The 16,625-nt window shown below is 44.3% G+C and overlaps 1 protein-coding gene across 1 annotated transcript; it reads right to left on the bottom strand.

Annotated features, from left to right (window-relative positions):
- Positions 1-281: 281 nt before the first annotated feature.
- Positions 282-16,157, bottom strand: LOC117528731 (galectin-3-binding protein A-like). The gene is made up of 3 exons (XM_034191368.1): positions 16,138-16,157; positions 678-787; positions 282-562 (listed from the first exon to the last, which is right to left on the bottom strand). The coding sequence occupies exons 2-3, from the start codon at positions 763-765 to the stop codon at positions 282-284; spliced, it is 369 nt and encodes a 122-aa protein (XP_034047259.1). The 5' UTR covers positions 766-787; positions 16,138-16,157.
- Between the last annotated feature and the right edge of the window lie 468 nt (positions 16,158-16,625).

The raw sequence follows: 16,625 nt of genomic DNA, 5'->3' as shown, positions 1-16,625 counted from the left end.
AATTCAGCACCAGAAGCGTGAACCATGACAGGAGCAGTGGTAATGTGAAGTCATGGTGTTTAAGTTGACTTTTTTAAATTACTTTGACGACATACTACATAAATTTTGTTGTGAATCACAGCTGGAGAAGGTAAAAGGAACAGATCACCCTGCCCCATTATGCCGTGTCCCTGCACATCCCCACAGTTCATTTAAAAAAATGAGTATGGGACTTATGTTTTACATTTGTTTCACAAGTCACACTGATGCTTTAATTTTTGTGTTGTCACATATCAGGCAGCTCATTGATTTTTTGCAACTTGACAAGTTTGATTTTCTATGCATTCCTGCCCCCTGGTGGTCAATAAATACAAATAGAATGCACCTGTTCCGTAGACATTTCCAGTTTGCACAGATTTGACTCCGGGGAACTGCAGCTGTCGACACACCACCTGGGCCTCAGCCAGGTCCCAGCCATCATCACAAACTGTTCCCCACGTCCCGTTGTGGTAGATCTCCACACGGCCCTCTGCAACACTCTCAGAGCCGGACAACCTTACCGATCCTTCACGGAGCTGCACCTCTGTTTGTATACCAACAGCAGACACAGGCAGAGGTCAGCCAAGGTCATGACAACACAAAGGTCATGCAAGCGATCTGTATCCAAACTTACTGATGACCTCCAGAGGAGGACTTACCGAACAGGTTAAATTTTGTGGACTGTCCTCCAGAGACGCAGAAGAGCAACAACACCCACAAAGTCTTTGTGTTCTCAAGTGTCTGCATTTCAAACTGCTGATTTAACAGTCTGACAAGCAAAAAAAAACACATTACAAAGCTTGATGTCGCCGCACTTAGTGCATGGAGAAGAGAAGTCCTGATGGCAAAGCCAATGCCATGAATGCATCTGGCATCAGCAAGGAGCCCTCTCCAGAAGAAGGTATAACCTTCGCTATCCTCAGTCAGAGAGCCTTCATCGTTCAATCTGCTTTTGCTGAGTGCGGCGACATTGATGTTGTGGCGCTGAAGCTCAGTGGCAATAAGAGCGGTCCACCTACGGGGATGGCTACTGTTGTCCCTATCTTGAAGAGTACGGATGTTCCAGGTTGCAACCTTGAGGGGCTGATAAGAATTTTACCCACAGCCACCTACATGCAGAGAGATAACTACAACCCCAATTCCAATGAAGTTGGGACGATGTGTGAAATGTAAATAAAAACAGAATACAATGATTTGCAAATCCTCTTCAACCTGTATTCAACTGAATACACCACAAAGACAAGATATTTAATGTTCAAACTGATAGACTTTTTTGTTTTTGTGCAAATATTTGCTAATTTTGAAATGGATGCCTGCAACATGTTTCAAAAAAGCTGGGAAAAAGACTGGGAAAGTTGATGAATGCTTAAAGAACACCTGTTTTGGAACATTCCACAGGTGAACAGGTTAATTGGAAACAGGTGAGTGTCATGATTGGGTACAAAAGGAGCATCCCCAAAAGGCTCAGCCATTCACAAGCAAAGATGGGGCGAGGATCACCACTTTGTGAACAACTGCGTGAAAAAATAGTCCAGCAGTTTAAGAACAATGTTCCTCAACATTCAATTGCAAGGAATTTAGGGATTCCATCATCTACAGTCCATAATATAATCAGAAGATTCAGAGAATCTGGAGAACTTTCTAAACATAAGCGGCAAGGCCGAAAACCAACATTGAATGCCTGTGACCTTTGATCCCTCAGGCGGCACTGCACTAAAAACTGACATCATTGTGTAAAGGATCTTACCACGTGGGCTCAGGAACACATCAGAAAATCATTGTCAGTTAACACAGTTCGTCGCTACATCTACAAGTGCAAGTTAAAACTCTACCATGTAAATTGAAAGTCATACATCAACAACATCCAGAAACGCTGCTGCCTTCCCTGGGCCCAAGCTCATTTGAAATAGATAGACGCAAAGTGGAAAAGTGTGCTGTGGTCTGATGAGTCCACATTTCAAATTGTTTTTGGAAATCATGGACGTCGTGTCCTCCGGACAAAAGAGGAAAAAGATCATCCAGATTGTTATCAGTGCAAAGTTCAAAAGTCAGCATCTGTGATGTTATGGGGGTGTGTTAGTGCCCATGACATGGGCAACTTACACATCTGTGATGGCACCATCAATGTTGAAAGGTACATCCAGGTTTTGGAGCAACACATGCTGCCATCCAAGCATCGTCTTTTTCAGGGACGTCCCTGCTTATTTCAGCAAGACAATGCCAAGCCACATTCTGCACGTGTTACAACAGCGTGGCTTCATAGTAAAAGAGTGCAGGTACGAGACTGACCTGCCTGCAGTCCAGACCTGTCGCCCATTGAAAATGTGTGGCGCATTATGAAGCGCAAAATATGACAACGGAGATCCCGGACTGTCGAACAACTGAAGTTGTACATCAAGCAAGAATGGGAAAGAATTCCACCTACAAAGCTTCAACATTTAGTGTCCTTAATTCCCAAATGCTTCCTGAGTGTTGTTAGAAGGAAAGGTGATGTAACACAGTGGTAAACATACCACTGTCCCAGCTTTTTTGAAACATGTTGCAGGCTTTCATATATACTATTTACAAGCAAGAAAAAGAATGCTTTGTAATATTCCACATGAGTGTACAAGTTATTATTGCACAAGAATGTGTAGTATTATTGAACATGAGAGACAGAAAAATTGTTACTATTGCTATCTTTATGATTTGAGATCTGAGTGGTCCACTGGGAACAGTGATGGTTGTGGAGTCTGACAACAGCAGGAAGGAGGGATCTGTGGTATCACGCCGTCACTCACTTTGGGCGGAGCAGCCTGTCACTGAAGGAGTTTTCTATTGCAGTCAGGGTGTCACTCATGGGTTGGAAGGTGTTCTCCAGCAGGAATGACAGCTTTGCCATCCCCCTCCTTTCTCCCACCTCCTGCAGTGAGTCCAGGGAACTTCTCAGGACAGAGCTGAGCTTCCTAATCACTTTGTCAAGTCTCCTCTCAGCACTCTTTAGAAAATGGCTGACGCCACTACAGAGACAAAGAAGGACCTCAGGAGCGCCCCCTGCACTCCAAAGGACCTGAGTCGCCTCAGCAGGTAGAGTCTGCTCTGGGCTTTCTTGTAAAGTGCAGTAGTGTTTTTTGACCAGTCCAGATTATTGTTTTGGTGAACACCCAGGTACTTGTAAGAGTCCAGTCCACAATCTCAATATACATTCCCTGGATCTTCACTGTTGTCAGTGGAGAGTGCCTGTACCTGCGGACGTCCACCACCAGCTCTTTGGTTTTCCCCGCACTGATCCACAAAGGGACACCTGACTAATAGCTGGGGAAGGTATAAGGTGCATGGGTGCAATTTGGTGGGGGATGGGGGGGCATGTCCCCCACACCTTTTGACATATATGTGTGTGCTTGAAACATGCTATGCCAGTCTTATGTGCAAAAGCATGTCAGAATAGTATCTTTACTATCTGTGCTCGCAAGTCATAACTTGTGAACACCTGTACTGGCTTGCAGGATATTAAGTCGCATAACTACAGCATGAAGCGTGGACATCGGCATGCTGTCCTCACGTGGAAACAAATTAAAACACATATTGCTTCAGCTGACCGCTACACCACCGCAGCGGTATTCACGCTGGTGAATATCCTGCCATGCAGGAAATCACTCCATGGGACGCCCCATGTTTTGACAGTTATTACGGCGCTTTTTCACCGTAATCAAAGACTTCCTCTTCATCTACATCATTTAATTTCTCTCTTTTTAAAAAATATGTTCATCTCCTTGTTGATTTTAGGCATTTTATGCTACTGCTATAGGACAGCAATGGTAGTGCAGTGGTAAAGTTTCTATCTGTTAATCAGAGCTTTTGTAAATTGCAGGTTTGAATCCCACAGGTGACCTGTATTTTTTATTTTTTGTTTCACCATAGCAGTGTGCGATGTGGTTCCACACGCGCCAGCTGCTCGCACTATATTCATGCATGCGCACGAGCATGCACAAAACTATCACCGGTGTGTCATGCACGCCTGTGCGACCGTGCGTCCCTCATGACAACAGGTGGAATGTTTCATGGTTCCCAATTTTGTGTTTGCTTCACAGATTTTCTTTCAGTTTCTGTGTCTTTCGTATTATGTGTGAAGGGGCCCTTATTTTTTCCTCCACTGCTGTGTGTGCGACTTTCCACGTGCTCGCACTGTGTTCGTGCGAGCGAACACAAGCATGCATGACAGTTGCCGCAGTATCATGCACGCCTGTCTGAAGGTGCGTTCCTCACGACAGCAGGTGGACCATTTCGTGGTTCTACATTTCATTTTAGTTTCGTGGATTGTCTTCCAGTTTCTGCGTCTTTCGTGTTATATGTGCCCTTACATTTGTTTAAACTGACATTGTGTTTTATTACTTTTTAAAATTATATAAATTATATCAAATATATATATATATATATATATATATATATATATATATATATATATATATATATATATATATATATATATATATATATATACTCAACAAAAATATAAACGCAACACTTTTGGTTTTGCTCCCATTTTGTATGAGATGAACTCAAAGATCTAAAACTTTTTCCACATACACAATATCACCATTTCCCTCAAATATTGTTCACAAACCAGTCTGAATCTGTGATAGTGAGCACTTCTCCTTTTCTGAGATAATCCATCCCACCTCACAGGTGTGCCATACCAAGATGCTGATTAGACACCATGATTAGTGCACAGGTGTGCCTTAGACTGCCCACAATAAAAGGCCACTCTGAAAGGTGCAGTTTTGTTTTATTGGGGGGGATACCAGTCAGTATCTGGTGTGACCACCATTTGCCTCATGCAGTGCAACACATCTCCTTCGCATCATCTGTGAAGAGAACACCTCTCCAACGTGCCAAACGGCAGCGAATGTGAGCATTTGCCCACTCAAATCGGTTACGACGACGAACTGGAGTCAGGTCGAGACCCCGATGAGGACGACGAGCATGCAGATGAGCTTCCCTGAGACGGTTTCTGACAGTTTGTGCAGAAATTCTTTGGTTATGCAAACTGATTGTTCCAGCAGCTGTCTGAGTGGCTGGTCTCAGACGATCTTGGAGGTGAACATGCTGGATGTGGAGGTCCTGGGCTGGTGTGGTTACACGTGGTCTGCGGTTGTGAGGCTGGTTGGATGTACTGCCAAATTCTCTGAAACACCTTTGGAGACGGCTTATGGTAGAGAAATGAACATTCAATACACGAGCAACAGCTCTGGTTGACATTCCTGCTGTCAGCATGCCAATTGCACGCTCCCTTAAATCTTGCGACATCTGTGGCATCGTGCTGTGTGATAAAACTGCACCTTTCAGAGTGGCCTTTTATTGTGGGCAGTCTAAGGCACACCTGTGCACTAATCATGGTGTCTAATCAGCATCTTGATATGGCACACCTGTGAGGTGGGATGGATTATCTCAGCAAAGGAGAAGTGCTCACTATCACAGATTTAGACTGGTTTGTGAACAATATTTGAGGGAAATGGTGATATTGTGTATGTGGAAAAAGTTTTAGATCTTTGAGTTCATCTCATACAAAATGGGAGCAAAACCAAAAGTGTTGCGTTTATATTTTTGTTGAGTGGTGGTTGGCTCTCACTGCGGTATTGTATCACTTCCTGTTCTGGAGCACAGCGTTGTTTTTCTGTATCTGTTAGCTGTTTAATCTGCGCAGTTAGATTGATCTAGTTATCTAGATTACGATTTGTTTCCCAGTGTAATCTTTACGTGCCTTAACTAAAGCACTCCTTCTGCTGAATCACCTCTAAATTATTTACACATTATTCACTTTGCGTGTTTTTAGGAATCCGCTAGCTTAGCGTAGCTACTAGCTCTTAGCCGATTTAGCATGGCGGCTTCTCCTGTCTCTCCCGCACTTTTCTGCTCTGGGTGTGAAATGTTTAGTTATTCCTCGGCCTCCTTTAGCAGTAACGGTACTTGTAATAAGTGTAGCTTATTCGTAGCTTTGGAGGCCAGGCTGGGCGAATTGGAGACTCGGCTCCGCACCGTGGAAAATTCTACAGCTAGCCAGGCCCCTGTAGTCGGTGCGGACCAAGGTAGCTTAGCCGCCGTTAGTTACCCCCTGGCAGATCCCGAGCAGCCGGGAAAGCAGGCTGACTGGGTGACTGTGAGGAGGAAGCGTAGCCCTAAACAGAAGCCCCGTGTACACCGCCAACCCGTTCACATCTCTAACCATTTTTCCCCACTCGACGACACACCCGCCGAGGATCAAACTCTGGTTATTGGCGACTCTGTTTTGCGAAATGTGAAGTTAGCGACACCAGCAACCATAGTCAATTGTCTTCCGGGGGCCAGAGCAGGCGACATTGAAGGAAATTAGAAACTGCTGGCTAAGGCTAAGCGTAAATTTGGTAAGATTGTAATTCACGTCGGCAGTAATGACACCCGGTTACGCCAATCGGAGGTCACTAAAATTAACATTAAATCGGTGTGTAACTTTGCAAAAACAGTGTCGGACTCTGTAGTTTTCTCTGGGCCCCTCCCCAATCAGACCGGGAGTGACATGTTTAGCCGCATGTTCTCCTTGAATTGCTGGCTGTCTGAGTGGTGTCCAAAAAATGAGGTGGGCTTCATAGATAATTGGCAAAGCTTCTGGGGAAAACCTGGTCTTGTTAGGAGAGACGGCATCCATCCCACTTTGGATGGAGCAGCTCTCATTTCTAGAAATCTGGCCAATTTTCTTAAATCCTCCAAACCGTGACTATCCAGGGTTGGGACCAGGAAGCAGAGTTGTAGTCTTACACACCTCTCTGCAGCTTCTCTCCCCCTGCCATCCCCCCATTACCCCATCCCCGTAGAGACGGTGCCTGCTCCCAGACTACCAATAACCAGCAAAAATCTATTTAAGCATAAAAATTCAAAAAGAAAAAATAATATAGCACCTTCAACTGCACCACAGACTAAAACAGTTAAATGTGGTCTATTAAACATTAGGTCTCTCTCTTCTAAGTCCCTGTTGGTAAATGATATAATAATTGATCAACATATTGATTTATTCTGCCTTACAGAAACCTGGTTACAGCAGGATGAATATGTTAGTTTAAATGAGTCAACACCCCCGAGTCACACTAACTGTCAGAATGCTCGTAGCACGGGCCGGGGCGGAGGATTAGCAGCAATCTTCCATTCCAGCTTATTAATTAATCAAAACCCAGACAGAGCTTTAATTCATTTGAAAGCTTGACTCTTAGTCTTGTCCATCCAAATTGGAAGTCCCAAAAACCAGTTTTATTTGTTATTATCTATCGTCCACCTGGTCGTTACTGTGAGTTTCTCTGTGAATTTTCAGACCTTTTGTCTGACTTAGTGCTTAGCTCAGATAAGATAATTATAGTGGGCGATGTTAACATCCACACAGATGCTGAGAATGACAGCCTCAACACTGCATTTAATCTATTATTAGACTCTATTGGCTTTGCTCAAAAAGTAAATGAGTCCACCCACCACTTTAATCATATCTTAGATCTTGTTCTGACTTATGGTATGGAAATAGAAGACTTAACAGTATTCCCTGAAAACTCCCTTCTGTCTGATCATTTCTTAATAACATTTACATTTACTCTGATGGACTACCCAGCAGTGGGGAATAAGTTTCATTACACTAGAAGTCTTTCAGAAAGCGCTGTAACTAGGTTTAAGGATATGATTCCTTCTTTATGTTCTCTATGCCATATACCAACACAGTGCAGAGTAGCTACCTAAACTCTGTAAGTGAGATAGAGTATCTCGTCAATAGTTTTACATCCTCATTGAAGACAACTTTGGATGCTGTAGCTCCTCTAAAAAGAGAGCTTTAAATCAGAAGTGCCTGACTCCGTGGTATAACTCACAAACTCGTAGCTTAAAGCAGATAACCCGTAAGTTGGAGAGGAAATGGCGTCTCACTAATTTAGAAGATCTTCACTTAGCCTGGAAAAAGAGTCTGTTGCTCTATAAAAAAAGCCATCCGTAAAGCTAGGACATCTTACTACTCATCACTAATTGAAGAAAATAAGAACAACCCCAGGTTTCTTTTCAGCACTGTAGCCAGGCTGACAAAGAGTCAGAGCTCTATTGAGCTGCGTATTCCATTAACTTTAACTAGTAATGACTTCATGACTTTCTTTGCTAACAAAATTTTAACTATTAGAGAAAAAATTACTCATAACCATCCCAAAGACGTATCGTTATCTTTGGCTGCTTTCAGTGATGCCGGTATTTGGTTAGACTCTTTCTCTCCGATTGTTCTGTCTGAGTTATTTTCATTAGTTACTTCATCCAAACCATCAACATGTTTATTAGACCCCATTCCTACCAGGCTGCTCAAGGAAGCCCTACCATTATTTAATTCTTCGATCTTAAATATGACCAATCTATCTTTGTTAGTTGGCTATGTACCACAGGCTTTTAAGGTGGCAGTAATTAAACCATTACTTAAAAAGCCATCACTTGACCCAGCTATCTTAGCTAATTATAGGCCAGTCTCCAACCTTCCTTTTCTCTCAAAATTCTTGAAAGGGTAGTTGTAAAACAGCTAACTGATCATCTGCAGAGGAATGGTCTATTTGAAGAGTTTCAGTCAGGTTTTAGAATTCATCATAGTACAGAAACAGCATTAGTGAAGGTTACAAATGATCTTCTTATGGCCTCGGACAGTGGAGGAGCAGCGGCTCGACTCTGAGCTCCTCCCGAGTGACTGAGCTCCTCACCCTATCTCTAAGGGAGCGCCCAGCCACCCTGCAGAGGAAACTCATCTCTGCCGCTTGTACTCGCGATCTCGTTCTTTCGGTCATGAGCCAAATCTCATGACCATAGGTGAGGATTGGAACATAGATCAATTGGTAAATCGAGAGCTTTGCCCCCCTACTCAGCTCTCTCTTCACCATGACGGTCCGATACAGTGACCACATCACTGCAGATGCTGCACCGATCCGTCTATCGATCTCACGCTCCATCCGTCCCTCACTCATGAACAAGACCCTGAGGTACTTAAACTCCTCCACTTGAGGCAAGGACACTCCACCGAACTGTAGAGGGCAAACACCTTTTTCCAGTTGAGAACCATGGCCTCGGATTTGGAGGTGCTGACTTTCATCCTGGACGCTTCACACTCGGCTGCAAACCGCCCCAGTGCTCGCTGAAGGTCCTGATTTGACGAAGCCAACAGAACCACATCATCGGCAAACAGCAGAGACAAGATTCTGTGGTTCTCAAACCAGACCCCCTCTACACCCTGGCTGCGCCTAGAAATTCTGTCCATAAAGATGATGAACAGAACCGGTGACAAAGGGCAGCCCTGGCGGAGGCCAACGTGCACTGGAAACAGGTTTGACTTACTACCGGCAACGCGAACCAAGCTCCTGCTGCAGTCGTACAGGGACCGGATAGCCCTTAGCAAAGGACCCCGGACCCCGTACTCCCATAGCACCCCCCACAGGGTGCCTTGAGGGACACGGTCGAACGCCTTCTCCAGATCCACAAGGCACGTGTGGACTGGTTGGGCGAACTCCCACGAACCCACGAGCACCCGATGGAGCATGTAGAGCTGGTCCACTGTGCCACGACCAGGACAAAAACCACACTGCTCCTCCTGAATCCGAGGTTTGACTGTCGGTCGAATTCTCCTCTACTCTGGAATAGACCTTACCGGGGAGGCTGAGGAGTGTGATCCCCCTGTAGTTGGAACACATCCTCTGGTCCCCCTTCTTAACACTGGGAGGTCAAAGCTTTTCTCTTCTACCTGTAAAGCCCACGAAGAGTCAAATGACCCCAAGATCCTCCGTGGAGAGCTACTTCTGTTATGTACTGTTCTGTACTTCTGTTATGTAACAAGGAAATCTCAGAACACCTCACTCAGACGCCCAGACTTGGCTAGCCACATTCTTGTGTTTGCATATTTGCTGTCTGTGTGCCTGCTTAGCAGAAAGTGCTGCTGATTTGTGCTTAGGTGGATAAATAACTTTACCCTGGGGGAGAGATGAAATTTTGTTTTCTGAATTGTATTGAAATGCAACAAGTATACTTGTGGCAAATGCAGAAAAGACCTTCCATGGCAGTGTGGGGACTGTTAGTCATTGTGAGTGACTGTAACCTGTACCTATTGTATATATTTTGGTTTTCTGGTGTGTTTTTTGGTACATTTTGGTACATTTCAATAAAATCCAGAAAACAAAGTTTTCTTTTGGTGTGTTTTTTGGTCCATTTCAGCCGCCCTTTCAGCTAAGCAGGCACACAGACAGCAAATATGCAAACACAAGAATGTGGCTAGCCAAGTCAGCCCCTCCCCTGAGGTGTTCTGAGACTTCCTTGTTTACATAACAGAAGTAGCTCTCCACAGGGGATCTTGGAGTCATTTGACTCTCCTGTGGGCCTTAGAGGTAGATTGGTCATTTGACCAGTCCTTGGCCTTGTGTGTGTTAAACAGAGGGACCACCACCCCGGTCTGCCAATCCAGAGGCACTGTCACCGACCGCCACGTGATGTTGCAGAGGCGTGTCAGCCAAGACAGTCCCACAACATCCAGAGACTTAAGGTACTCAGGACGGATTTCATCCACCCCAGGAGCCTTGCCACCAAGGAGCTTTCTAACCACCTCGGTGACTTCGGCCTAGGTAATGGATGAGTCTGCCTCTGAGTCCCCAGTCTCTGCTTCCTCTTTGGAAGACGTGACGATGGGATTGAGGAGATCCTCGAAGTAGTCCTTCCACCGCCCAACAACATCCCCAGTCAGGGTCAACAGCTCCCCACCCACACCGTAGACAGTGCTGGTGGAGAGCTGCTTCCGCCTCCTGAGGCGTCGGACGGTTTGCCAGAATTTCTTCGAGGCCGATCAATAGTCCTCCTCCATGCTCTCTCCAAACTCCTCCCATACCCGAGTTTTTGCCTCTGTGACCGCACAGGCTGCAGCACGCTTGGCCTGCCGGTACCTGTCAGCTGTCTCCGGGGTCCCACCTACAAGGACAAGTAGGACTCCTTCTTCAGCTTGACGGCATCCCTTACTTCCGGCGTCCACCACCGGGTTCGGGGATTGCTGCCGCGACAGGCACCAGAGACCTTGTGACCACAGCTACGAGCGGCCACATCGACAATGGAGGTGGAGAACATGGTCCACTCGGACTCCATGTCTCCAACCTCCCCCAGGATCTGGGAGAAGCTCTCCCGGAGGTGGGAGTTGAAGACCTCGCTGACAGAGGGTTCCGCCAGTCATTCCCAGCAGACCCTCACGATACGTTTGGGCCTGCCAGGTCTGACCGGCTTCCTCCCTTCCCAGCGGATCCAACTCACCACCAGGTGGTGATCGGTCGACAGCTCAGCCCCTCTCTTCACTCGAGTGTCCAAGACAAGTGGCCGAAGGTCAGATGATACAACTACAAAGACGTCATCGACCTCCGGCTCAGGGTGTCCTGGTGCCACGTGCACTTATGGACACCCTTGTGCTCGAACATGGTGTTCGTGATGGACAAACTGTGACTAGCACAGAAGTCCAACAACTGAACACCACTCGGGTTCAAATCGGGGAGGCCATGCTTCCCGATCACCCCCCTCCAGGTCTCACTGTCGTTGCCCACGAGGGCATTGAAATCCCCCAGGAAAACTATATATATATATATATATATATATATATATATATATATATATATATATATATATACATATATATTAAGTGTGTGTGGTCCATCCAGCTTGAAAATGTAAGGAAGAAGATGAGGAAAAACCACACTGCCTGGAAGCCACAACTGACATGATCCTGACTTGCTCTTTGTCATCTTTATGACAAGGACCAGTAGCCCTGGTGGCTACCAAACCTTAGCTGTGAAAAGAAGGAAATTTTCATTCCATTTTTATTTCAAGTTACGTGTATCTTCACATGATCAGAATTCCATAATGTATGTGATGATGACATTATTCCCACGCACTGGAAAAGCCTCAGGTAAATGGATTGCATTATATAGCATTTTTACATCTGCATCAGATGCTCAAAGTGCTTTACAATTATGCCTCACATTCACCCATTCACACACACACACACACACACACACACACACACACACACACACACACACACACACACACACACACACACACACACACACACACACACACACACACACACACACCACACACACACACACACACACCAATAGGGTGCTGCCATGCAAGGTCCTCACTACACACCAGAAGCAACTTGGGGATTAAGGACCTTGCCCAAGGGCCCTTAGTGAAGAATACAAGACATTTCTGATCGCTGGATTCTGCAAGAAGGCATGGTGGTTTAAGCCTGGTTCACACAACAGGATTTTAAAATTATCTTTAGGTTTCCAAAACCTGAGAGACCACACACGTGAAGATAAAAAATCATGGATCTGACAGGTTTGGTCGTACAGTGTGTGGTGTTCAGTCACACGGTAATAACAACACCACACACGAACAGATTTCACACACGAACATTTATTTACAGTTCAGACAGGAAATCTCGCAAAATCTCTCGATATTAAACGTGACTTCAGAGTAAACAAACAGAGATACTTTGTGGACTATTTAAAACAGGGAAAAAACAATACAAAAAGAAAAAGAAAAAGGCGTTCTTTAAAGGAGTGGAGACAGCACGACCACTGACTCTCTGGTAAGTCAGAACAGCTGTTTTGATTTTATTTTCTGCTCCGTACGTCACCTCGCTTTCTGATTGGCTGCACCTCACATTCAGCAGGCTGTGTGCTCGTTTGTGGTCGGAGGACACAACACACGCTGCGATATCGGGCCAAAAACATCCAACATGATGAATATCCCCGATTTGCGATCGGAGTGCTCCTGACGCCCCTTCCGAGCAGATCAGAGCACTTTTAACACACCACACATGGCAGGATAAGATTATCTGTAGCGTCATCACGATTGTCGGTGCGTCCTTAAGATTGTCAGAAGGGGAAGATCGGGTCCGATATCGGCCTAATTATCCTGCCATGTGAACCTGGCCTTAGTGGTTAGCACTGCTGCCTTAGAGCAAAAAGGTTATGGGATCAGTTCCCTCCCTTTCTGTGTGGAGTTTGCATGCTCTCCCCGTGTTCGCGTAGGTTCCCTCGGGTTTCTTTACCACGTCCAAAGACCTGCAGCTAGATGAATTAGAAAATTTAAGTTAACTGTAGGAGTGGCGTGTGTCTATACAGTGAGGAAAATAATTATTTGATCCACTTGTGACCGCAGAACCTTTGTGGCCGGGACGGCGGTGGGATCAAACCCGGACGGCTCGCACTAAAGACCATTCCTCTACCAGGTCAGCCAAAGGGGACTTCCCCGTTAGCCAAGCTAGCGGGAACGTCTTTTCAATCAGGACCCGGGACCTTCATCCTGCTACACACTGTTGATTTTGCAAGTTATCCCACTTGCAAAGAATGGAGAGGTCTGTAATTTTTATCGTAGGGACACTTCAACTGTGTTCTAAAAAAAAAAAAAAAAAAAAAAAATCTGAAAATCACATTGTAGGATTTTTAATTAATTAATTAATTAAGTATTTGCTCACCTACAAACCAACAAGAATTCTGGCTGGTGTTGTTAGGTAATATCCATAGTCCTACTTTCCCTTTTGGCAGCATCCATCCTTGCCCAAAAATACATAAGCATACCAAACGGTAAATGTCCGCTCCCCACAGTTTCTCTGTGATCGAAGCGACAACACACACACATACACACACACACAGCATTTTGTCTTTCCCACATTGTGCCACAAGCAAATGCTTCTAATCTTATACAGGCAGAAACAGACACTGTTGCCAACTCCTCAGTAAGAAAAGTAGCTGTTTGCTGTCCTAAAAATCGCTAGAAGTTGGTAAATAATGTCATTGTCTAATTATCATATTATTTGCATAATCATGTCGTAACAGATGCTGTAGGAAAAAGAATAATGTCGTAGGAGAGACAAAAAGTGAGTAAAACACCTTAGTAATATTTAGAACTACAAATAATCTTGATTCTTGGTTTGTTTATTCATTTTGCCTTTAAAATTGGCCATCACTTCTCAAAATAAAATAACTTCTCAAGGTCAGGCTGTGCAGCAAACGAGGTAAGTAGGCTGACGGAGTCCAAGTTAGGTTTGCGATTCAGTGATCAGATCATTGCAGCTGTAATGATTTAGGTGAGAAACAAATTTTTTGTTTATATCCTGCTCTAAAACTGGGCGGTATCAGCCGCAGCGGCACTGCGCATGCGTGATTCATTTGCACTTTGAATGTGGAGGAGTGTAGTTCTCCATCTGTGCTGCTCCCAGTGCTTTGCAGCTGCCGTGGAGCACAATGTTTACTGACCACTTGTGACTGCTTTGGGGTGGTAGGGACCTCATGGCAGTACTCACTGCTGCTCAGTGAGAACAGGGACTGTAGATCAATACGTGCTTTCACTTTTGAATCACCAAACACCAGAAAAGTGTCCAATGATACCAGTTAAAGTAGATAGATTTGTCACAAGTCACTTTTGAGAAAATAAGGGTTTGGAAAGTCAGCAGATTTAGCGAGAAAGTCGCCAAGTTGGCAACACTAGAAACAGAAACAGAAGCGGAAGACATAAAAGACACTACAATTTTCACTCATGGTACCAGCAACATGAAATTTAACCCTCTAGGGTCAGAGGGCATTTTTTTGGACAGTTCACTCGCCTAGCATCAATGGTTTATTATTACTGTTAACAGCTCTCCCTGCATCCCACAATCAAGTTTTATGTCTCTTTTTTCAGGACAACCTGTGCTTTCAAAATATATATGGTTTTGTTGTGTTTTATAAGTGTAATAAAGGTTTACAATCAGAAATAAGAAAGGAAAAAGTAAAGCGGAAATAATTTTCCACACACATTTATTCAAAACACACAGCAAACTATAAGAAACAAGTGTTTTGACACTTTATAAAGGTAATTTGTGGTCTTGTGTGAAAGATTGTACAACAAAAAGGTTCAGACAATAACTCAAATGCACAATTTGAACAATATATACAAAATGGTCTATGCATTTTGTTTGTCTTCATCTCAAAGCAATTTCTGTCTGCTATTACACAAAGGTTACATCACAAACTTCTACTGTTCTGTGGTGCTCTTAAAGCAGCTTTCATTCACACTTTGGCCCACTTTGACTCCTTACAGTCTGAGGAGTGGCCCTCCCCCTCACTCCATTGATATGGTAAACAGTGCTTTACGCCGAGAAAGCAACAGAGTTATCCAGTAACATTCACATGCAAACTAGTGGAGCAATCCTGATAGTTACACACTCTTTGTTTGAGCATGTGAGATTGTCATTAGAGGCTCTCCATCTGCTCCGTCTGCTTTCACTGATCGCTGTGCGTAATGACGCAGGGCGCACTGGAGCCCAATAGTATCTTTGGCTTTTCACGTGAGGTAAATCTACCCTACGATTGGATTTTGGAAAACCATGTGACGGTGAACCAATTCCGATTGGACATTCACATTGCACACATCACACAGCTTCTATGAGGAGTACAAAGATGGCCAATGGCTGGCTCGAAAGTCTGCGGAGTTAACTTTTCAGCAAAAAAAAAAAGTATGTTTCTATCTCATATCATTAAAGAGTTATTTATAATTTAGTAAAGCTTGGTCTTAGCCTTCGTATATGATGGCGTCGGCCCCAAAGGGTTAACTCACTCATGGTAACGGCAACATGAGACGTACCTAAACTGACTAATCCGATTCAACTACAAAACACAATGAATCAGTAACACTAACAACACTGTTAAACTAACATGAACCACAATTACATCATTTCAAACCCTCAAACCCCAAACTCCCATGGTGCATTGCTGCACAATGTCCACTGTTTGCTGGTTAGCTAAAATTGCCAATTTCTCCAAAATATTTGTCCTATCAACTTTCCATTTTCGTCGCATTCATCCTTGACCTAAAATACACAAGCATACCAAATGGGAAATTTCAGCTCTCCCCTTTTTTTGCGTGATTGTAGCCATACACACACACACACACACACACACACACACACACACAAGCCAGTTGGCTATAATATATAGAATGTCAGCATTAAAAGCAAGATGCTTTGAATAATTACAGGAAAAAGGTACATGACAATTCTTTATGACTATAAAGTCATTTTGATTGTTAACATACCTCTTTGTCTGCAGCAAATACTGTATGTATTGTCTGTACTGTATGTAGTCGAGTATCAGTCTTGCAGCAAACAACTGAATCAAAATGATTTCATTGTAATTTCAGTGCTTCCCTGACAAGTAATTGTCAAGTCATGTTTTTCTTTACACAAATATGGGAATGATAGTCAAAAACATCATTTAAATGCATAGTAGTTTTATGTAAAACAGTATCAAAATGTTTTACCCGCTTAGCGGCCGCTTATGGAAAACACAATAAGGTTTCTTTTCATGGGCCCCAAAATCCCTAGCGGCACCTCTGCCGAGGGGTCACAAGTCCCGACCACTGATGGTGCCGGCTCTGCAGAGGAATGGTCTATTTGAAGAGTTTCAGTCAGGTTTTAGAATTCATCATAGTACAGAAACAGCATTAGTGAAGGTTACAAATGATCTTCTTATGGCCTCGGACAGTGGACTCATCTCTGTGCTTGTTCTGTTAGACCTCAGTGC

The sequence above is a fragment of the Thalassophryne amazonica genome, chromosome 16 (assembly GCF_902500255.1).
Source record: "Thalassophryne amazonica chromosome 16, fThaAma1.1, whole genome shotgun sequence".
NCBI lineage: Eukaryota > Metazoa > Chordata > Actinopteri > Batrachoidiformes > Batrachoididae > Thalassophryne > Thalassophryne amazonica.
This window is presented reverse-complemented; position numbering and strand designations above follow the sequence as displayed.

Coding starts and splice junctions, on each gene's coding strand:
- LOC117528731 (XM_034191368.1), bottom strand. CDS start 765: ATGCAGACACTTGAGAACACAAAGACTTTGTGGGTGTTGTTGCTCTTC. Junction 563..677: donor CACAAAATTTAACCTGTTCG/GTAAGTCCTCCT, acceptor GTATACAAACAG/AGGTGCAGCTCCGTGAAGGA.